The sequence below is a fragment of the Chelonia mydas genome, chromosome 8, assembly GCF_015237465.2.
Source record: "Chelonia mydas isolate rCheMyd1 chromosome 8, rCheMyd1.pri.v2, whole genome shotgun sequence".
Lineage (NCBI taxonomy): Eukaryota > Metazoa > Chordata > Testudines > Cheloniidae > Chelonia > Chelonia mydas.
This window is the reverse complement of record NC_057854.1, coordinates 6,207,036-6,230,445: the sequence shown is the minus strand read 5'-3', so window position 1 is coordinate 6,230,445 and position 23,410 is coordinate 6,207,036. Positions and strand designations below refer to the sequence as shown.

The window sequence follows — 23,410 nt, the reverse complement described above, 5'->3', positions numbered from 1 at the left end:
CCAGACAGTGCATGTAATGGGATGATCAGTCTTGGAGTGACTGGCCAGGGTATTAAGGTTTGTGACCAGGTAAACTGCAGGAACATGCAGTTCCTGGGTATTCACCCCAGCCATGAGAAACGGCGCCCAAGGTTAACCGTGTCTTGTAAGCTGAGGGCTCCGCAAAGGGGAACACGCAGTCCCAAAGCCATTCCTTGGTCTTACCTTTCCCCCAGATACCAATCTGGGCAGCGGCAGGTGTAGCCTGTTTTGGAGAGGAGGCAGGTGCCCCCATGCAGACAGGGCTTGGATTCACACGGGCTGTCCCCCAGTTCGCAGCGGTTGCCGGAAAACAGCACTGGGCAGATGCAAGTGTAACCTAGAGAGGGCAATAGAGAGCTGTGAGATTGCTACACCAGCTAGCAGGGAACTGGTGTTGGAGGTGGTTTCTGGCCCAGAGTGCAAGAACAATCTGACACGTTGGGAAATAGCAATGGGGGTGAGCTTGGGGTTGAAGCTGCATAATAAGACACACCACAACCGCCCAGTGCTGAGCCTCTCCTGAATGTGTCTTGTAACCCTGGGTACAGCTCAAGTGAGGTCCTAAATGTAGCTGGTGGCCCCCTCCCTCCCGGGAGGGCAAAGCTGATCCATCGGCTGCAGATTTCTATGACTCTTTTAGACATGATGCCAAGTAACCCATTGTTTTCCGTTTTCGCCAGCCTTTAGCCCACCAAGTGCTCAGCAAAAGGCCATGTGCCAGGCAGCTCCTGTCCGGACACACTTTGTTCCACTTCCCCGTGGGAGTTGTCATATCAACAGCAGGAGAGAAAACCCAATGTGGCGGGTGGCTGGGATTCTATTTTTCTGGTGTCTGCCAAATCAAATTCTGATCCCGGGAATTTCAACTGCTCTGCTGAGCTCTTTTGCACCATGCAAGAGCAAGCTGCGCTGGGGAAGTGAAGCCCCTCCACCTTGGAGCATCCTAGAAAAGTGCCTGGTTATGACGCCAAAATAAACACCTCCATCCTCTGTGCATCAAGTAACTCAGGCAAGTTCAGGCTCACTTCTGCATCACTAGTAGAGACCTGTGCACACACTCATCACACTCATGCACATGGCAGGCACAACCAGCCAGCCATGCAAACACAGAGACATGTATGTTCAATCCTACACAAATGCATACATATGCTCACACACTGTATCCCTGAGCATGATCCTGTCACTGGCTGGTTGGCCTTATTGTGACATTAGCATGAGATCCAAGCATATTTACACAAACACTTTCTTGCACAAACACACATGCTCTTCCACTCCAGCATACACACACACACACACACTTGCACAAGCACATTTGCACATATGTGAACATATGCACACATTCACCTGGACACACATGCACCCTTTTGCAGGTTTGCACACTCGCACACCATGTCTGTACGCTTTACCTCGAACAAGTTCACCTGAGCTAAACAGCTGCCTAGCCGACAGGATTCTAAATCCTGTTGCCCGAGGATGCAGGCAGGGAGGGAAGGAGGGAGGGAGGGAGGTGTGCTCTCAGCCCTTTGATTGCTGCTAGCCCAACAGGGCGTGGGACCCTGCAACAGACCTCAGGCAGAAAGACAAAAGCATCAATAAGCACAGACAGCAGTTCAAAGGATTCCCCTATGCATGTCTCCCATCACCATGTAGCTGTATCAGAGCCACCTCCAGATGCCCCCAGGAAAGGGGAATGGAAGCCAGAGCAAGAAAGCCCAAGCATGGGCAGTGGTTGGCTCAAGAGGCTCAGTGCTGCAATGTTACGCTGTCCACATGAGTCCCTCCCACTGTGTTCACCCACAGAAATCAGAGCAAGATGTTCTGGAGAGGAAGGATGGTGTAGTGGTTAGGGCACTAGCCTGGGACTGGGAGACCCGACGTTAATCCCCAACTCTGCTACAGGCTTCCTGTGAGGCCTTGGTCAAGTCGCTCTGTGTCTCCGTGCCCCAACTGTGAAATGGGGATGATAGCACTGACCTGCCTCACAGGGGAGTTGGGAGGTTGATGAGGTGCACAGATAGATACACCCATGTTTGTGACATTGATGAAATCCTGTTACAAATAACTGCTGGGCAGCCAGGTTCAGATGAACCCAAGAACTGCAGGCATGAGCTTGTGCTAATGACTTTCACAAGTTCCCTCCCCCACCCCCGGGAGTCACTTACAGGATGGGAACAAATCCACATCTCGTCTTCCCACAGTGTTTCCACCTTCCGGGAGCTGAAATGTCATGGGATGACCAGACCTCACGTTATTCCAGCCCCACTAACGGCTTCTTGAGGCTTTGTAAAAGCCTGAATGAAAATACAAGTGAATCCAAACACTGCAAAGACACCAGGCCCTGGGCCCACTCCACCCAGAAACAGCGGTGCACCCGATCTGATGTGCCAAGGACTGCGGAGTCATGCTTCCAATGTGGTGTTTCACTGATTGAGGACATTGCCCCCTGACAGCCTGCTGGGAGATGCAGCGCCGTGAAAAGCCAGAACTTCCCCTCCTCTGGGGCAGCCCCCTTAAATTTGCCATTCAGATCATCTGTTTGCCACGCTCGCCTCCAGACTATTGATTTCTTATTGCCCAGAAAGTAACAGCAGGACATTCACGTACCTCCTCCGTGAGTCTCGACGCACATCCCCTCATTGAGGCAGGGGCTGCTGCTGCAGGCGCCGGTGTGAGAGCAGCACTGCTTTATCCCCACCTCCTCCACAATCCCCTTCGCCTGGCTGTCCCCAGGCAGGAGCCTCACGTCTTCGCTGTCAATTCTGACAGCATCCAGGCAACCTCTAAACCCCCGAGTGACCCGCTGGGGCTGTCGGGACTGGACAATCCCCCCGAAGAGCAGATCTCTCCTGGAAGGGGAGACGCTGCAGGCCACGGGCAGCTGGAGAGACGTATTTCCCAAGCTGTCGACGAGCAAGCGGAGGGACGTGCTTTTCACTTCCAGAAGGACTGAGTGCCACTCTCCGTCGCTCACAAAACCCAGGGAGGAGAGGTTGCCATTGATATTGCCACGGCATCGGTGTCCGAGGTGAGGCACCCCGTTAACGAGCTGCAAAACACGCCCAAACAGCCAGAATTAGCAGAAATGCAAGCACCATTGTGCCGCGAGGCTTTCAACTCTCCCTGCTCCCCTCCTTCCCCTTCTGTGCAAGGCAAGAGGGGAGCAGCTGAGATTTCCAGGACCCCAAGAATCTTCAGCCAATAGGACTGTTCCACCAGCCAGACCTCCTGAGGCTTTGCCTTGCGTTAGGAATGAAACGCCCATGGGACTGTCCACGGTGGGGGACAACTGTGTACATCTTTGACATTACAGTGTGTCTCACCGCAGTTCCTGGTGGACTGAGCGAACACCTTCACCATTAACTCTGCTGGCAACCTCAGCGGGAAGCTGAAAGATTGCACGAGCCTTGCAACCGACAGTCTCCTCTTGCCCCCAAAGCTGTTGCCTACTGGCAGGGTGGTCTCGGGGGGGAACCGGAGTCGGTAGGTGCTGGCCTGGAGAAGGCAGCTGCCTCTCGCCAGCGCTAAACTTCACACCCAAGAAGTCAAACCTACTTTAAAACTAGGTTTGCGCTGCTATTTTGGAAAACAACTAGTCCGTCTCATCTTGCTCACGCAGCTCGATCCCTGTCCTCTCCTGCAGCCCTTGACTAGTAGGTGGAGAGGGCTGCTCATGAGATGGCCTATAAAGCCAGGAGCTGCTCTGCCCTATTTTTAGCAGGTGTTTCAAGCAGATCATGCAGTAATCAACATAGCTGGGACAGTGCACGGACGGACTCAATGCCTTCCCCAGCAGCTAGACGGGAACTGCTTCTAGAAATGATTGTGCCGTGGGCCTGTGGCCATGCTGGGCCACCTGGGTGACCCGGAAAGTGTGAGGTCTCTAGAGGACTGCGCTATGGGCTGCTCTAGCATCACCTCCTTCTAACTGCTGGACCATTCCAATCCTCAGAATCCTTACAATGGGGAGGAAGAGGGCAGGGCAGGAGAAAACCATTCTTAATGTGAACAAACCAAACAGCATTTTATTATTTCCTTTTGTTTTTCATTCTCTCTAGGAATGGCTGTGAACCAAAATCCAGCTCCTGTCACTTTTCCAGTCAGCCAAAGATACGTTGTTAGCTGCCCCTGAGACTCCTGTAATATGTAAGGCCAAATTCTGCTCTAACTTACTGAATGCATCACCCTGTGGGTTCAGAGTGCATGCTAGGACAGGCGGGATTTAGTCCCTCCTGCCTCCCTTTGTAAAGAGCTGGGAGGTGGGAAGGAATCATCTCTGTGCCGTGATTCATCATGCTATAAGAAGTATGATTCAGATTATGGTAGCACCCACAAGCCACAACAGAGATCAGGGCCGCGCTGGGTGCTGTACATAGACCCAGTGAGACAATTGCCACCCTAAGGAGCTAACGATCTTCTGTCTCCCAGTTCCACGCTCCGTGCCCCAGACCACACTGCCACGTGGCAGCATGCAGAAGTTGCATGACTTTACTTCCCAGCTGCTTGCAGCCCCCACCTGCTGCACCGGGGTTTAATTTGGATCACCGTAGGGCTGGCATTCAGGATGCCTGTGCACAAGTGAACTCCATTTCCCAAGTGATTTCTTGGTATCTTGTTACTGGTGTGGAAGCTGCCCATGCTGGAGCTTCTCTGTTGGCATTAACGAGAAGTGCCGAAAGAATCTAGGCAAGCACGAGCAGCGGGCAGGGCTACATTGTAGGAGCAGGTAAAGGGGGCCAAGAAGAAAGAAAGAGACCTGCTGTAGTACCCAGCTTTTTATCAGCACACTGGAAACCAGGGCCAAAGCTGCTAATACCCACTGCAATCCAATACTCCCGCTCCAGCACCAGAGGCTGGGACTGACACAATCAGATCATTGAGCTTCTAATAACTAACCACACAAACGCCCTCTGCATTGTAATGGAGGGGCAGTGTGGAAAAAATGCTGTCCATTCCCTGTGACTCCTCTTAAAAACTTTGGTGGGACAGAGGAAAAGAGAAAGAAGCAAGTAAATGTGGTTTCAGGGTGAATTCAGGTGAAAACCCCTCTTTTCCCCTACCACACTGATTCGTAAGGGAGCGTCTTCTATTGAACCCAGGGGGCCATGAATAGGGAGAATGCACAAGTGGAATTTCAAACATTTGTTTCTCTCTCTCTCTAATATATATGTATGGCTGTCTCCTCTGCCCATATATATGTATATATATGACAAGGGGAAACCTCTTTTGGAAGGACTCGTAGAAACTGGTGGATGATCTTCACTGGGTGACCCTTGGGGGAGCTGTGCACATGGATCTCTGCACAGTGGGGTGAGAATATCAGAGAAGGTTTTGCAGTTTCCCTTCTGTTTTAAACACAAGCTGAGCATCAGTAACTGGCTTGCTCAGATTGTGGGGACAAGTTAGGATTCAATTCCCCTGAAACAAAAAGAAACTCCTTTGTGAGTCTCGTCCAGCTAGCCTGTCTTTTTCCTCCTTGTGGTGCACAATGCCGTTTCAGCATGGGTGCAGTGCTTGGAGATCATGAGGATAAGGCAGGTGTGTTCACTCTGGGAGGAATTTGTTCAAAACACTGGAACTACAAACTCAAAACCATAAGCAAATAAATAACAGATGCTACTGACTTGTGCTTATTTGCCTATTTTTGCAAATCTAAAAACTTGAGGGCACCCAGAGTTTATCTAGGCAACATGTCCTGGCAATGTTTTGGTCCCTCTGATGCACTTCACAAACAGTGTGACAAAGAAATGAGTCAAAGGCACTGCCGCCCCTCCAGCTGAAGGGCAGAATATCTATTAATATTACCCACTGGGCAGGCACAGCTGTCTATTTATAGCCTGTCATAAATATAAAGGGAAGGGTAAACACCTTTAAATCCCTCCTGGCCAGAGGAAAAACCCTGTCACCTGTAAAGGGTTAAGAAGCTAGGATAACCTCGCTGGCACCTGACCAAAATGACCAATGAGGAGACAAGATACTTTCAAAGCTGGAGGGGGGGAGAAACAAAGGGACCTCTCTGTCTGTGTGATGCTTTTGCCGGGAACAGGAAAGGAATGGAGTCTTAGAACTTAGTAAGTAATCCAGTTAGATATGCGTTAGACTCTGTTTGTTTAAATGGCTGATAAAATAAGCTGTGCTGAATGGAATGTATATTCCTGTTTTTGTATCTTTTTGTAACTTAAGGTTTTGCCTAGAGGGATTCTCTATGTTTTGAATCTAATTACCCTGTAAGGTATTTACCATCCTGATTTTACAGAGGTGATTCTTTTACTTTTTCTTCAATTAAAATTCTTCTTTTATGAACCTGATTGCTTTTTCATTGTTTTTAAGATCCAAGGGTTTGGGTCTGTGTTCACCTATGCAAATTGGTGAGGATTTTTATCAAGCCTTCCCCAGGAAAGGGGGTGTAGGGTTTGGGAGGATTTTGGGGGGAAGACGTTTCCAAGTGGGCTCTTTCCCTGTTATATATTTGTTAGACGCTTGGTGGTGGCAGCAATAAAGTCCAAGGGCAAAAGGTAAAATAGTTTGTACCTTGGGGAAGTTTTAACCTAAGATGGTAAAAATAAGCTTAGGGGGTTTTCATGCAGGTCCCCACATCTGTACCCTAGAGTTCAGAGTGGGGCAGGAACCTTGACATAGCCAAAAAGACTGGGGGGTTGGTAGGTGGCCGTCTTGAACTCAGTCATTAACTAGCCTTTGTCACCAGGTCCTATGTGTTGGGTTTGGCTAATAAGTTGTCTCTTGGCTGCTCTGCACGCCTCCTCCTCTTTCCCTGTGCACCTTCCTGAGGGCTAAGATCAGTTGAGGTGATTTTATTGACCAGTCTCTGAGCTGCTCTAAGACTTGGAGACAAGGTGCTTCCAGTGGAGCATCCCTGGTTATGTGACTTTCTTGCTCCAAGGGCCTGCTGGAGCCTAACTCTGCCTTCAGGGTGAAGTCTGAGGCACCCCTTTTAGATCCGATGTGGGCTTGACAATGGCCCCTCCCTGAATGGTTTGTTGGGGCAGTAGAGGGGCGCTCCGGGGCTGTGCAAGGTGCAGAAGAGTGTGCAAGAGTCTTCCACAGCTTTCATGCCCCTGGGCAATGGGCAGGGGCAATGAGCAGGTACAATCGCAGTCCTTGCATTCGCTGTGCTCAGCAATTGGTGCATCCCAGCCAGAGGGGCCAGCAGATCTGAGCTGCTATGCAAGGTCATGCAGAATTCTGGCTGAGAAAATTCCTTCTGGTCAGCAGACCCTTTCGCCATCTCCCCCCACACTGCATGGCCAATGGCTTAACGCCGCCACGGGGCTCAGGGATGGGGACTGCGTGAGCTGCCTCTTCTGAGCAGTTTGAAATGGACACTCTCGTCTTAAAAACCATCCTTCTGTGTGAGTATTATTCACCCACTACTGTTCCAGCTATCCCCTACGATTGCTGTAGCTGCAAGAAATTAGAGACGAAAAAACCTATTTCTCTGTATTTTTTCAGTTTGTTCCTTTGACAGCACTTGGTGTATTGCCAGCTCCACTGATTCCCCTGCGAGACCATTTCTCTTGTTGTCTGTGGGGGTCTTTTATGCCATAACAACGGAAAGAAAAACTTTTAAAAATCAGAAAACGCCACAGAAAGAGGCAGGGGATTCAGGGGCTGGAGAAGCACTTGAAAGTATTGTTAAACTCAGTTTAAAAAATTGATCGTGTCCCTTTAAATGAGCATGATGCTGTATTTAATTTATGTCTTAAGTCTAGATTACACAGAGATGGGTTCAGGGAAAAAACCCCAGTAAGTCAATAAGTGAGTTATAAGATATAAGGGGCCTAATTTAAGTTTGATAATTAATGAGGAACAGACAATAAAACCCTTTTCTGGAGGGCTCTCGGTTTCCTTCTGCTGCCAAGGTGGAAGGGAGCAGACACATGCTCTTTTGAATTCTTTATAGATTCAGCGAGTGCAGCCAAAGAAAGGGGAGAGATCAGATGAAGATGTTCCTGGTTCTGGCAGCTGTCTGGAGTGACGAAACCCACTGCAGGAAACATAAGCTAAGAGGCTACAAGTTTAAGCTTGAATTGGTTCTCCCGCATCTCACTGGCTAAAGCTGCCTGGATCGTTCATGAAATAGTAAGTGATGTGAGTTGCCATTTTATAAGACTTCTGTCCCCACCTTCTCCCCACCCTCCATGAAAACAAAGAGACTTTAATCCATTGGTGTCCATCCGGACACCTTCTCTGTATCTTTTTGGGTGGCCACTGGATCCATGCTCAGCCCAGCTCAGCCGCTGAGGAAAGTAGAAGCAGCCGCTGTTGTTTCCTGTGGTAAGTTAATGAGTAACACCATGTTTAGGGGTTGCTGACTAATTCCCTGGTGGGTAAATGGGGTTGGGTTGCTCACTAACAAGCTTGTGGGTCAGTGGAAACACCATGTTCACGGGTCCTTGTGAGGCTGTAGGTACCATGGGCCAGATCCTCCGCGGGTATGAGTCCATTCAGCTCCGCTGAAGTCAGCAGAGCCATGTCAGTTTGTACCAGCTGGGAATCTGGCTCCTGGTGCTCCCCGAGTGACTCCTGTATGTATATGGGAACTCTATCGTCTGGCATCCCTCAATTGTCTCCTGTGCTGCTAAGACTATTACCAGGTAGCGCGGTACCCTGGAGGTCGGGACCGCGCTGTACCTGGTGCTGTACGAACATCTCAGGTGACATTTCCACAGATGCTCAGCATCAGCTTAACTTTTGCTTTTGTTCAAGTCGGTGGGAATTTTCCCATTGGCTCAACAGGGACAGAGCGTTTTTGAAAACCCCACCCGGTATGTAACAGCCCTTGCTCCAATGAGCCTCCAGTCAAATGGACATGATGTAACACAAGGATGAAACAAACCAGGAGGGGTAAAGGAAGAGATGTAGTAGCACTAGGCTGCTTTAGTACAGACTGGCTGTGTGCACAATCCGTGGGTGCAAAAAGCCCCTCTCTAGCAGTCTTGCTGTATTCACAACGCGTCATACTGTAATCACGTGTCACCCGCCTAGGTGAACATACCAAGTTGCACAGTACCCAGGTTACCAACAGGTCTTCCCCACATGGTATTTTAGAATGGCTTACACCTACACATAGGTGGGTATTTCTTTGTTCAGTCTGTTCCTTCCTTTGGCTACATTTCCCAGTGCACAATCAGTGGAATTGTTCCTTAATGCAGAAATACATCCTTAGCTATTGCAAACCCTACCTCCAGAACAGCAGTGTTGGTCCCATTGATGAAGAGCAGAACACCATGCAGCTGGTGGGTTTTCAGGCGGAACTGCATCTGCCAGTCCCCTCTCTCCTGGTGATGGTACCAGATGTAGCTGTGTCCACTGAATCTCACAGCAGTGCCTAGAAATATAACCAGGTCATCTGAAAACAGTCTGAAATTCTGGATTGTGTTCAACCTACGGCATCCAGTGCTTTCCCCAGCCCCGTGTTTCCCCACATTTCAGCCACTGTAATTCCAGCCTGACCTGCAGGAGTCCTTGCTGCCTCGAGTCTCTACATAGCTCTGCCAGTGAAGCTCGTGAGGACCTGCAATGCCCCCTGGCTATTCACATTTTGAGTCTCCCCAACGGCTCTTCCACCATAATGACGCTGCAGCCCAGTCCTGATCTGCAGCAGGCCTCCTGTTCCTGTCCTGAGTGTTCACTAACGCTACCAATGCACTTCAGTCCTGATCTGCGGCATCTCTTGATATTCCTGACCTACAACATGTGGCTCTGCCTATGCAGCTCAATCCTGTCCGGATGTTCCTGTTAGGGGGCTGCAAACAGCTTTGCCAGGACAGCTCATTCCCAACCTGCCAGCCGCTGCTCTTCCTTGGGCAATGTGGAAATACAGAAGATTCCACTTATTAGAAACCCTTCGGTCACCAGCAGAAAGTGCTATTACCCAGCAGTTACTAATAAGCAGAAGGCAGGTTTGCAGGGCTGCAGCGAGGACAGAAGCACTGGGACATGCCTTCCCTGGCTGCAGCCCGGATGCTGGGCCTTTCTATGGGGAACTGAGGCGCTGGGGACCCCTGGGGCTGTACAGTGCCTCTCCCTGCACTCTTTGGGGTTCAGCATGCCCTAGCACTTCTCTCCCTGTGTGTAGTTCCCCAACAGGGCACAGCCCGGAGAGGCATCTACCCTGCCAACAGCCTCCCTCCCAGCCCAAAGCCCCTGTGCCAGCAGGTTTGCCGGGCTGCAGTCCCAGAAGGAAGCAACGGGACGGGCTGAGCACCATCCACAGGCAGGTTTGCAGCGTTGCCGCCAGAGAAGGCAGGTCCCAGCACTTCATTCCCCGGCTGCAGCTTCCCTCCCAACCCGGGGCTGCCGCTGGGGCCGTGCTTCTGAAAACCGTTGGTAATAAGCGGCAAGTACCTGAATCCCATTAACATGAAAGTCAGTGGGACGGGATTGGAGCCTGGCAAAATGTTGCTGTTAACAGGAAGTTGTCAATAGCCGGTGTAGTAGGAAGAGGGCCTGAAACATAAGGCCTTGCATTAGAGGCCTGGTATGAGGCCTGAGGCCTGGGCGAAAGTCATGGTCAAAACTTGCTAATATAAAGCAAAGTTAAGTTGTGAGCAAGAGGCAGGCCCTGCTCACACAATCTGGCAAGAACAGGGTTGATATTGCAGAAACACACGTTCCTAAGTAATGCGAGGGATAAGAACATAGATGCAAATACATTCTAGAAAGGTGGTACCAGAACAGCTCGATACCGGCTCATTCCCCAAACAGAGCAGGAACACACTGACCCATCCTAAAGATAGGTCAGGATGACAGCATGATGAATGTAGATGTTTTGATCATTACTTTAGCCTCAGACCTCATACCAGGCCTCTAATACAAGGCCTCATGTTGCAGGCCCTCTTCCTACCACAGCCGGGTTGCTGCTAAGTGGAAGCTACTGTACTTAAAATATGAATACAAATTCTTTGGCTTGATTTGAATTCACCACTTTTAACTCGTCTGTGTTTTGCTGGGCACAGGACCAAAGCACGGGAACCCAAGGATCGAAGCTCTACCCGAAGAGCCCAGACCATTTTGCGCCACATATGAGTGACTTTACTCTCATCATGGGCAACAGAGATCCTGTTATTATTTAATGACACAGGATAGGAGCTTAGCATTATCCAGTAGAATTCTTCCTACAGGCCAGATGGAATTTAAAGCTCAAGGACGCTAGGTCTGGCTTTGAAAGCGAAGCCAGAATGGCCAGTTACTGGGACAGTGTAATTGCATGAGAACTCCCTGAGTTTCGCGATGTACTGAAGGGATAATCCCACACACTAGAGACTGGCATGGCTTTCCCAAGGGGGAGAATTCAAGAGCAATAAGGAGGATTTCTCACCATTGCAAGAACAAATTTGCTCCAAGCTGTGCCGGGGTGTGAGAACGCTGAGTCGGGCAGTGCTGTAGGTGGACACCATGCCCGGGTCCAGCTGAATTGTCTCCTTGCAGACACGCCGGGCACAAGCTGGCCCATGACATGGCACATGAATGGCCTTCTTCAGCTGGAGCCCCACCTGCTGGTCCATCTCCCCAGCCGACAGAGAAATCTTGTTTGCTAGGACGCGGGGCTCGTAGAAGGCACCAGGGGACTCTCCAACGGCCAAGAGGAGCTCCACGCCGTTAGAGGCTACCGCGGGCTGTAGGCTGGCCATGTGGATGTTCTGACGTCTTATGACCAAGATGTTTCCCAGAAACCTTTGCAAGTTGCGCCAGTGGTCACCCACAAACTCCTCGGGGGAGAGGTGCTGGAAGTGTAACACCACGGCCTTGTCCAGGGCCTCCTGGCTGAAGCACCACACATGGACGTTGACGGTGGTGGTGGTTTTGAACGTGCCGTCGCTGACCGTCACATTCAGGGCGTAGTGGCCATGGGGAAGCTTCTCACCAGCGATGATTTTGCCATCCGTTGCCCCCACTGAGAAGTGCCCCTCTTGGGGCACTTCTGCTGCCAAGGTGTACACCAGGGTGTCATGGGGGTCTCGATCTGTGGCATGGATCTTGCCGAGAACACCGCCTCGGAAGGCGCTCTCATTAGTAGTGATGAATACCTCCAGGGGCAACGCCGAGGGAGCATATTGGCTGGGCTCGCTCACCTGGATGTTTACAAAGGCAGAGGACGAAAGAGGAGGGATGCCGCTGTCCGAGACCTGTCAAGGAAAACAAAAGGACCTGTTACAGCCACGTGTGGGAAGAGCGTCTCATCCCCGCTCCCCAGCAGATGGGCGCAGAAGGACGCATTGGGGTAGAGCATCTCTCACTTCCTGCGTGCGGGATCTGGGAGAGCATGAGCTGTGGCTGTGGGATGAAGGAGGAGGAAGAGCCGCGGGGCAGCAATGGCAGGGCAGTGCCAGGAGATGGCCTTTGTGATTGCAGCTCTCGGGAAGGTGGACAGGTAGGATTGAAACAGTGCCCTCCAAGAGAGAGACTCAGACCAGGCCTCCCCATGAAAAAACCAGGAGCCTGCAGGCTGCTGAGGGAGGTGGATCACTAACAGTGTTAACATGGTGCATTCATTCGCATTCAGAGTGGAACTCGTCGGCAGAGAACATGCCTAGGTGATTCTGATTTCTTGGGGTTTAATGGCTCTTCAGTGATGGTTCTTTGGAGAAGGGGATGGTGCAGCAGCCTGGCTTTCGAAGGCCAGGAAAAAAATTCCCTATAGGAACATTGACTGCAAGTCACTGCCTAATAGGGTCTCCAAAATAATGCTGCTGGAATGTGTGGGAATGCAGCAGCCCCAGAGCAGACTTGCAGCTGCTCCATTTTCACAAAAGCAATCCTGTACTCACTCCTGTAGCCTCCTTCCTGTGAAGGAGGGATAGCTCAGTGGTTTGAGCATTGGCCTGTTAAACCCCGGGTTGTGAGCTCCATCCTTGAGGGGGCCATTTAGAGATCTGGGGCAAAAATTGGGGATTGGCCCTGCTTTGAGCAGGGGGTTGGACTAGATGACCTCCTGAGATCCCTTCCAACTCTTGATATTCTAAGTCATTTGCCAGGTTCCTGAGTGCACCATTATCGCAGAATAAAGCAGGTATGGCTACCAATCTTCCAACAAATCTAAATGCCAATCCAGATTTTTAGAACTGTGCATGCAAAAACACGTGTGCATTTGAGTGCCTAAGTTCTGGGCAAAATCACTGCGATTGTCTGCGCAACTGCAGCCATGGTACGTCCATATTAAGTGCACAACTGTATCATAGGACACGTTTCTTTCTAACCTCAGGCAGTTAGTGGTTGGGCCTTATGTTATTAATAATAATACTTATCTCTTTAGGTATCCATTATTATGGAAGATTTAGATCCCTTCTATGTTTTTAGCCCATTGACTATACTTGTGGATGACTTAGTCATATCAATGTCTAATTCTTTTCTGAATCTTGTCTTTGTTTTGCCTCAGTGCTACCTGAAGGTGGTGAGTCCTAGTGGTTAATTATTCATTGTGTAAAAAAATAGCATTTTCTTTGATCCCAGTTAAATTTAGTTTCTTTTGCTTTCTTTGGGTGATCCCTACACCTAGTAAATAGGAGGTTCTGAGTTACTGTCTCTGAAGCATCCATTCTGTCATATTTCTTTAGAGAGAGAAGGTGGGTGAGGTAATGTCTTATATTGGACCAACTTCTGTCGGTGAAAGAGACAAGCGTTTGAGCGACACAGAGCTCCTCTACAGTCCAGGACTGTGTCTCCAATATCCTGGGACCAACACGGCTACAATACTTCATATTTCTTTCTCGTGTCACCTCTAAATCCTCCTTTCTTTACGCTATATATAGTCCTAGGCTCTGGTTCTTCACCACTGAGCCAATGAGATCTTTGCTACTGATTTCAGTAGGAGCCTGATTACGCTCTCTGATCTTTTTACCTCTTCTCATTCTACGGGTGGAACAGCAGATTAGTGCATCTCTGGAGACTGTGGCTTATATTCTTCATTATTTACCAAGCAATATGATTTTGACGGATCTCATCTGAATCCCTAAATTTGTGCGCATCACAACACCTCCATGTAGTTTGGAAAAACTGTCAGTTTGGGCTCAGCAGAGCTCCAGAAGTAGGATGGCAGGAGGCACTGGGGGAGCTGGGTGTGGAGCCCAGCGTTAGAACAGCATGAGCATTGCAGCACAGGGCTGAGGTGCACTGGCAGAGCTGTGGGGGTAAGGCCTGCTCAGGCGTTTTAACTTTCCAATAAAAAAATAATGTCCTGACCCTGTTGATTTGTTCCCTCAGGAAAACCAGTTCAGGCTGAAAACAAGCTATTTTGCCCTAATTTGTTGACCTGATGTGAGCATGAATAAAAGGAAAGAGCTCCTTGTTGGAGTATTTAGGTGAAGCTTTCAGGAACAGACGCAAGTCTCTCCTGAAGTGGAAGGTCACTAGAACTATATCAGGGAAAGCATCATACAGGGTCAATTGCGCCGCAGAGGTTCCCATGACTATACCAGCAGGTTTTATTGCTGGAAAAGCTGGCCCCAGTTTTGTGCAGACACAGCTCTTGGGAAGTGAGCTCTACAGATGGATCCAGGCTTCAAAATTTGGATCTGGATCCAAACTTCCCAAAGACTGGAGTTGCTTCTGTCTGGGCTTTTGGGTATAACTTCCATTTCCTCCATTGTTACTGTACTGGCCTCGGTGAATTCATATCCCAAAGGGGTAAGGCAGGATCTACCTGGACCTGTAGGAGGTACTGTTCTTTTGTTCTCCTATCCAGAACAGATGAGGTCACCAGCAGACCGTCCTGGGTGACATCAAAGGCTTTCCCGTCGTTTCCCTCGGTGATCTGGAATGAATATGGTGGCCCGTTCTCAGGGGAATCTCTGTCGCTCATGATCAGCTGCAGGACACTTGTGCCAACTGGGGCTATCTCCTGAAATATGGGAGAAAAGGGGTTGAGCAAAGCGAGGGAAGACACCTGGCCCAGATAAGGGTGGAATTTCTCTGCCTCTAGGGCTGCAGTTTGATCATGGCACCGAAAAGGCACAGAGTGGTTGTGCTGACGTCAGCAGATGCCTATGGAAACATAAGGGGAAACAGCCAGCAGCTCGGGCATGGTTTTGTTACCATTCCAAATAACTGTTACTGCAACTCCTGTAACTACAAATCCACTTGTCCTATGGGAAGAACAGTGAGCAGGGCTGGACGCAAGGCTGCAGCTAACTGCTGAAAATCCATTTAACTCTCCGACTTGCTGTTGTTCCTTGCAACTTTGGGAGGAGGTAGAAACCTCCCCTGCCTCCTGAGGAATTAAAACTTTCCCTGGGCTTTCACTGGTTTGGCCCTTTGTGTGAATCTTCTCACTCAGCATTGGCTCTCTTAGCCTCTCCGACAGCCCAGGGTTGGGCAGCTCTCAAGGTTTTCATGGAGTCAGTTGGGTAGCTTTAATAGGCTGTAAAGCAGTGGTGGGCAACCTGCAGCCCACGCGCAGCACATCAGGGTAATCCACTGGCGGGCCACGAGACAGTTTGTTTCCACTGAGCGTCCGCAGGCATGGCCGTCCGCAGCTTGCAGTGGCCGCGGTTCGCCGTTCCTGGCCCCTGGGAGCTGCAGGCAGCCGTGCCTGCGGACGCTCAGTGGAAGCAAACTGTCTCGTGGCCCGCCAGTGGATTACCCTGATGGGCCGCAGGTTGCCCACCACTGCTGTAGAGCCTTCAGGGACCACTGTGCTCATTGACTCTGTCCTCCCGCATAACCCAGGCCATAGATTTCACCCCAGGCATTCCTGCATCTAGCCCAACTACCAATGGCTAAAACTACCTTCTTGATTTAAAGACTCCAAGTAACGGAGCATTTACGGCATCTCTCGGTAAGGGTCCAGTGGTTAATTACCCTCACTGTTAAAAAATGTACATCGTATTTCCTGTTGGAACTTTACTGACTTCAACTTTGCAGTACCTCTATCTACTTTACTGAGTTGGAGTGTTTGCAACTGCAGTAACGAGAGAGAGAAAGAGAGAACGAATGAATAATGAGCCTGATCGTAGAACAAGAACCTGTCAAACCTCAAAATGATAACTGGGAATTCTTAAGTAATCAAAATAATTAATTAATAATCTATAGCTACAACTTCCAGCCATTGGCTTTTGCAGTGCCTCTGTCAGAAAGATTAAGGAGCCCTCTACTATCCGATGTCTTGTGCCTGAGTAGGTATTTATAAGCCATGATTAAATTGCCTCTTAACCTTCTCTTTGATAACTAAATAGACTGAGCTTCTTTACATCCCTTACTGTAAGGCCGGTTCGCCAGACCACAAATCATCCTTGTAGCTCTTAACCTGTTCCTATTACACCCATCACCAAACACCCCAAATTACCCAAAGCCCTGGACAGTTTTTAACCAGGGAATCCAGGTTACCTATGGCAAGAAGCTGCCTTCATCATTATATGTGACCAGATGGTGGGTGTAGTAGCGCGGGAGGGCACAGCCTGCAGGAGGACCAGGAAGAAGTGCAGGGACTGGTCCCTTCCTACGTCCCTGGAGATGCCATGTAGACCAAAGAGGGCAGGGAGGAGGGTGCTGCAGGTCAGGACCCCAGGGCTTTGAGGCTCAGTACTGAAAGGGCACAAGGTGCTTGCAGGTGTAGTGGGAGGGGGGTGGTGAATAGCACCTGCTGGTAACATATCTGCCTCTAGACAGTGCTATTAGTTCACTGCTTGTCACAAACACAAAGCAGAATCTCCCTTCACAGCTAACCGCCCCCTCCCGACCCTGGTGTAATTCATGGGGGGTCCCTTGGGTATCCTGAAATGAAATACAACATGGTTTTACAAAAGGTAGATCGTGCCAAACCAACCTGATCTCCTTCTTTGAGAACGTAACAGATTTTTTAGACAAAGGAAACGCAGTGGATCTAATTTACCTAGATTTCAGTAAGGTGTTTGATACCGTGCCACATGAGGAATTATTAGTTAAATTGGAAAAGATGGGGATCAATATGAAAATTGAAAGGTGGATAAGGAATTGGTTAGAAGGGAGACTACAGTGGGTCATACTGAAAAGTGAACTGTCAGGCTGGAGGGAGGTTATCAGTGGAGTTCCTCAGGGATCGGTTTTGGGACCAATCTTATTTAATCTTTTTATTACTGACCTCGGCACAAAAAGTGGGAGTGTGCTAATAAAGTTTGCGGATGATAGAAAGCTGGGAGGTATTGCCAATTTAGAGAGAGACCGGGATATCATACAGGAGGATCTGGATGACCTTGTAAACTGGAGTAATACTAATAGGATGAAATTTAATAATGAGAAGTGTAAGGTCATGCATTTAGGGATTAATAACAAGAATTTTAGTTATAAACTGGGGATGCATCAATTAGAAGTAACGGAGGAGGAGAAGGACCTTGGAATATTGGTTGATCACAGGATGACTATGAGCCGCCAATGTGATGTGGCCGTGAAAAAAGCTAATGCAGTCTTGGGATGCATCAGGCGAGGTATTTCCAGTAGGGATAAGGAGGTGTTAGTACCATTATACAAGGCACTGGTGAGACCTCACCTGGAATACTGTGTGCAGTTCTAGTCTCCCATGTTTAAGAAGGATGAATTCAATCGGGAACAGGTACAGAGAAGGGCTACTAGGATGATCGAAGGAATGGAAAACCTGTCTTATGAAAGGAGACTCAAGGAGCTTGGCTTGTTTAGCCTAACCAAAAGAAGGTTGAGGGGACATATGATTGCTCTCTATAAATATATCAGAGGGATAAATACCGGAGAGGGAGAGGAATTATTTAAGCTCAGTACCAATGTGGACACAAGAACAAATGGATATAAACTGGCCATCGGGAAGTTTAGACTTGAAATTAGATGAAGGTTTCTAACCACCGGAGGAGTGAAGTTCTGGAATAGCCTTCCAAGGGAAGCAGCGGGGGAAAAAGACCTATCTGGCTTTAAGATTAAACTCGATAAGCTTACGGAGGACATGGTATGATGGGATAACATGATTTTGGCAATTAATTAATCTTTAACTATTCATGGTAAATAGGCCCAATGGCCTGTGATGGGATGTTAGATGGGGTGGGATCTGAGTTATTACAGAGAATTCTTTCCTGGGTATCTGGCTGGTGAATCTTGCCCATATGCTCAGGGTTCAGCTGATCACCATATTTGGGGTCGGGAAGGAATTTTCCTCCAGGGCACATTGGAAGAGGCCCTGGGTTTTTTTTTGCCTTCCTCTGTAGCATGGGGCACGGGTCACTTGCTGGAGGATTCTCTGCTCCTTGAAGTCTTTAAACCATGATTTGAGGACTTCAATAGCTCAGACATAGGTGAGAGGTTTATCGCAGGAGTGGGTGGGTGAGATTCTGTGGCCTGGATTGTGCAGGAGGTCAGACTAGATGATCATAATGGTCCCTTCTGACCTTAATATCTCTGAATCTATGAAAGAGAGGCAACACAGTGTCTCCGCTGCGCAGAGGCTCTGCCTTACCTGCACCACCACGCTGTAATTGAGCTGGAAGAACCTGGGCGGGTTGTCGTTGACATCCGTCACCTGGACGCGCACTGCGACGTCGCTGAACAGTGCAGGCTGGCCGCTGTCTGTGGCTCGGACCGTCAGGGAATAGCTGGGAACCTAGAAGGTGTTTGGCACGCATTGATTATTGGGAGAAGTGGAAGGAAGCCTGGGATTCGTGTCCAGATGTTTTATTCTCCCCACATGCAGGCTTCTTAAAGAGCACAAGGTAATGGGCAGTATAATGATAATCACACTTAGCCCTTCTCTGGAGCTTTCCATCCATACGTCTCAAAGTGCTTCACCAAGAAAGTAAATATCATTGTCCCCCAGTTTGCAAGTGGACAAACTGAGTCACAGAGATGGGAACTGACTGGCCGAGGATCGCACAGGAGGCTATTGGCCTTGCCAGGAAGAGAATCCTGATCTCCTGACTCCCAGTCCAGGGCTCTAACCATTACACCACAGTATCTCTGCTCTAGTCCAGACCCCGAAGCATGTGTTCCTGACCCTTCAGCAATATCTGTGGGTCCAAAGGATTTGTGTGCATGGCAGCTGATTACCCTGGCCTGCTGAGTGCAATGTTTTAAATGGATCCTTCAAAACCCGGCAGAGAGATGAGCACTCTGCGCTTCCCCAGTCATTTTCAGCCTTCTCCTGGAGGTGTGACGTAACATTGTTTTCTAACTCGCCCATCTGCAGCATCAAGCCTTAGGTGGACCTTATCTTGGGACTGCAACTCACCTCCTCCCGGTCCAGGTGCTTGGCAATACAGATCTGTCCGCTCTTGGGATGGATGGTGAAGTGCTCCAGTAGGTTCCCTCCCACAATAGAGTATGTGATCTGATTGTTCATCGCCCCATCCAGGTCATCAGCTGACACCTATTGGGGGAGCGATAAGAGGGGGGCTCCTGAACAAGTGTCTCCTGTCTAAGAGGCAATGTCTTGCTGGTTGTTTGAGGGTGGGAGGTTCTGACTAAGGCATGACAGGGGAAGACGGGCTGTTGCTTTTGAGAGTACCTCGCAGAAGCCCAGGGTAGGAACAGAGAAAACTCTGCAAGGCCATTCTGCTGTCTTCCTTCAAATCATAGAAACATAGATAATTAGGGTTGGAAGAGACCTCAGGGGGGTCATCTAGTCCAACCCCCTGCTTAAAGCAGGACCAACCCCAACTAAATCATCCCAGCCAGGGCTTTGTCAAGCCGGGCCTTAAAAACCTCTCAGGACGGAGATTCCAACACCTCCCTAGGTAACGCATTCCAGTGCTTCACCACCCTCCGAGTGAAATAGTGTTTCCTAATATCCAACCTTGACCTCCCCCACTGCAACTTGAGACCATTGCTCCTTGTTCTGTCGTCTGCCACCGCTGAGAACAGCTGAGCTCCATCCTCTTTCGAACCCCCTTCAGGTAGTTGAAGGCTGCTATCAAAGCCCCCCTCACTCTTCTCTTCTGCAGACTAAATAACCCCAGTTCCCTCAGCCTATCCTCGTAAGTCCCTCCTTAAAACTCACCTCTGCCATGGTGCCTACAAAACACTCAACAATGACCTGGCAGCTGGCGTGCCGGGACCACTGCTTGTCACCCTGTTGTAACAGTTTCACTGTTGCCTTGTTCTTTCCACCGCTGGCCCCTCACTTTCTGGATCCACCTATTGTCTCTGGTAATACATTTAGCCTGTAAGCTCTGTGGGGCGGGGATCCTCTAATCATTCTGTGTGCAGCATCAATCCCTGACTGAGGCCTCCAGTCTCTACCACCATGTGAATGAGAATGTGGGTGGATACCTGGCTTCAGCCAGGAGCCATCCTTTAGGCTGCTAAGTAAGAGTCGTTCCATTCTGTCTTACCGTAAGGATAGTTTCCCCAACAGCTGCATCCTCGCGGATTTCGGTGACATAAGGATCCTGGGTGAACTTTGGCATATGATCATTTATGTCGGTGATATTAATCACCACCATGGTGATGTCACTGAGAGACGCAGAACCCTTCCTTGTGCCTTCAACAGATAAGTAATACTCGTGGCTCACTTCAAAATCCAGGCTCCCGCTAACGTACAAGATACCTGTATATGTGTACAGACAGCAAAGACAGGAGACGCTTTGAACGCAGGACATGTAATGTCTTACAGAGACCCCCAGATCAATCAAGGAGGAAGTTGGCAAACCAGCAGCAGATAAAGCCATGGTGGCTACAGCAATATTCCATCAAACCAGGCCACTAAATATTGTGACTTCACATAAAACAAGCTCTAATCAGACAGACTCTTTTTATAACTAGCCCAACTCTGCTGTCGAATGCTTGAAGAAGTAAAATATCCTTTCACTGCGTAACGGCTTCTGGATTCATATGTGGAAAAGACCAAATCGGGGACAATATAAACCAATAGCATCCTGCAGTAAAGTAGAAAGATACATAAGGTGATGAGTTAGGTTATGGTGAAACCAGAATAAGATAGGTATTCAATCAAAAGTGCCAAGTGCAGGAAAGAAAGGTTCTTGTCGAAGCCTATGTGGACGTATGAGAGACAATCAGCAGATAGGTATCAGCTGGAGATCACTAGCTGTCTCCTTTGAAAGTGGTGGCATGAGTGTCTGGGTTTGTCTGTGGGTATATAAGCAGAAGGGTAGGGTATATCTCAGGGTATTGGCGAGAAACTGAGGTCTACATGAAAGCAAAGAGGGAGACAGAATGTTGCCATGTACTCGAATCAAATCATCATGAGATTATGACTAAAATACCATGTTAGCCTTTCTCTGGGAATTACTCTGCTCCAATTCTATTAGGACGGACGTTCTGAAGAAGTGATCTTTGTGGAAAAGTTAGCGAGAGTGTTGGGGCTGGGACGATAAAGACAGCATCTTGGATTGGGATGATCTAGTGAAGGGCTGAAGGCCTCCATTGTCACATCAAAGTGGCTATCTCAGGGAATCTGACATTGTTCTTGCAATAGGCAGCCTTTATCATCTCTTTGAGTAAATAATATGGCACATTACGCTAGCTCATCAGGGCTGACTCAGCACCTGCTCCGTGAGTAATAATTCCATTTTTATCCATGCTTGTTGAATAGCTACCTAATAAAATCACCTATTGTAGCACTCTCTGCCCTGTCAGATTCCTTGTCGGGTCAGGGTGGAGTGTTTTTCCTCCAGAACCAAACAACAAGGGAACAAAACCATCCTGAGCATTCACAGTGGCAAAATCTCCACACTCTGTTTTCTGTTCATGCATCATCCCCCAGAAGCCTGATCCAAAGCCCACAAAGGGGTCTTTTTGTTGACTTCAGTGGACTTTGGATTGTTCCCTAAGAGAATCTGGTGTCTGTATTTAGGGTAGTGGAGTATTACATATCCCTCCCTCCTCACAAATCATACTCCGTATCTGGGCAAGAAAGAGCACAGGGCTGAGGGTAGGGGATGGGGAATAAGGGTGGGGAGCTGTCAAACTGGGAAAGAAGAGAGAAGCTATTTTAAAATATGAAACATGATTTTAAAAAAAACACTTGGGGAGAGAGGGAGGAAAAAAGTTAAACAAAGGCAGGGAAGATAAGAGAGGAGAGAGAGAAAGATCAAAGGAGAGGGAAGGGGAGAGAGAGATGGGAATCAAAGACGATAATAAAAGACCTCCAGAGGAAGATAAGGGTGGTGGTGGAAGGGAGGATGAGGAGGGGAAGAAAGTTTTCAGGATCATGAGAAGGGGCTAGAATAAAAGAGGGAAGTCAGGTAAAGAGCATATGGAATGCAAAAAACATGAATTACAATACGGAGGAGAAAGGGAGAAGCAGCATGAGGCAGACAGAGACAAAACAGGAAAACGGGCACTGACTAGGATGGTCTCCTTGCCAGTCCAGCCAGGACGTGCCGTGGAACTAGACCTTCTACCTGTGTTTGAGTTGATTTGGAATTTCCCTTGATCATTCCCATTCACGATTTCGTACTTGATCTCCGTGTTCTCAGCGCCGTCCCTCGTCAGCGTGGACAGGTTGAGGACCTCAGTGCCCACAGCCACATCTTCCGTTACTGTGGCCACATATTCGGTGCTCAGGAAAACTGGCAGGTATTCGGTCAGATCCACCACAGAGACAGTGACAGTGGTGAGAGCAGAGAGGGGGCGCGGGGAGCCCTGGTCTGTTGCACAAACCGTCAGCTCAAATGCTGAAATCTGAGTGTCCTTTAGGGGCTTTTCTAGCCGGATTACCCCAGTAGTCTCCTCGATTGAAAAGTGTCCATCAGCTGAGTCAGTGAGAGAATAGATCACTTCTGCATTGCAGCCTGGAAGGATAACGGGGCAGACTGGATTAATCACGGGACTTCATAGTTTATGGATACCCAAATGAACTTAAACCCAAGAGAAAGACTTTTGGTTGCATTTAAGTCCCAGTTCATGTGTGCACCATTCCAATATGGATCCAACCTTTTATCCATCCCTGCAGCCATCCATCAGATATTTGTCTCTGATATGCTGTTGATCTCTGTTTTTTAATTAATTATTTTTATTTTCACCCTCATAATTGCACAGTCTCCCATATCTACCATTGTAAATAAAACCTTCACAGAGGAGCTCTTCCAGGAGCCTCATCCAGGGCTCAGGAAACCCAGGATCACAAGAAAAATCCAAACAACTTCCCAAAGACCATTTTCATTTCTCTTCCCTCGCCTTCTCTTCCTCCCGCCCCATTTATAAACCTTCATCACTACTGTCATTGGCTACCATTCTCCATCAGTGGTGATATTTGCATCCAGCAGCTCTGCGGTGCTCCCACAAATACTGGCCCAATGAGAAAGAGGCCAGTCGAGACTGGAACTTCAGTCTTTTACTTGTTTGTGCATAATGCTACTTCTAAGCTACTAAGATGCCCTCAGCTGGTATCTTCTGAAGTTTACACATGTATCCAGTTTCCTACAGGGTCTTCAAGGTCTTCAAGAATGTGTCGGCAACGAGAAGATTGGATCAAAGATCC

At 48.9% G+C, this 23,410-nt stretch overlaps 1 protein-coding gene across 1 annotated transcript in view; it reads right to left on the bottom strand.

The window, feature by feature from the left end:
* The window catches only part of FAT2 (FAT atypical cadherin 2), an 84,875-nt gene that overhangs the window by 7,599 nt on the left and 53,866 nt on the right, over positions 1-23,410 (bottom strand). Inside the window, exons 14-22 of the mRNA XM_037906919.2 lie at positions 22,332-22,721; positions 20,301-20,515; positions 19,199-19,336; positions 18,431-18,574; positions 14,681-14,878; positions 11,360-12,167; positions 9,222-9,367; positions 2,626-3,067; positions 205-358 (exon numbers count right to left, since the gene is read on the bottom strand). Of these exons, the coding sequence (XP_037762847.1) occupies positions 205-358; positions 2,626-3,067; positions 9,222-9,367; positions 11,360-12,167; positions 14,681-14,878; positions 18,431-18,574; positions 19,199-19,336; positions 20,301-20,515; positions 22,332-22,721 (2,635 nt within the window). The remainder of the gene's footprint in view (positions 1-204; positions 359-2,625; positions 3,068-9,221; positions 9,368-11,359; positions 12,168-14,680; positions 14,879-18,430; positions 18,575-19,198; positions 19,337-20,300; positions 20,516-22,331; positions 22,722-23,410) is intronic.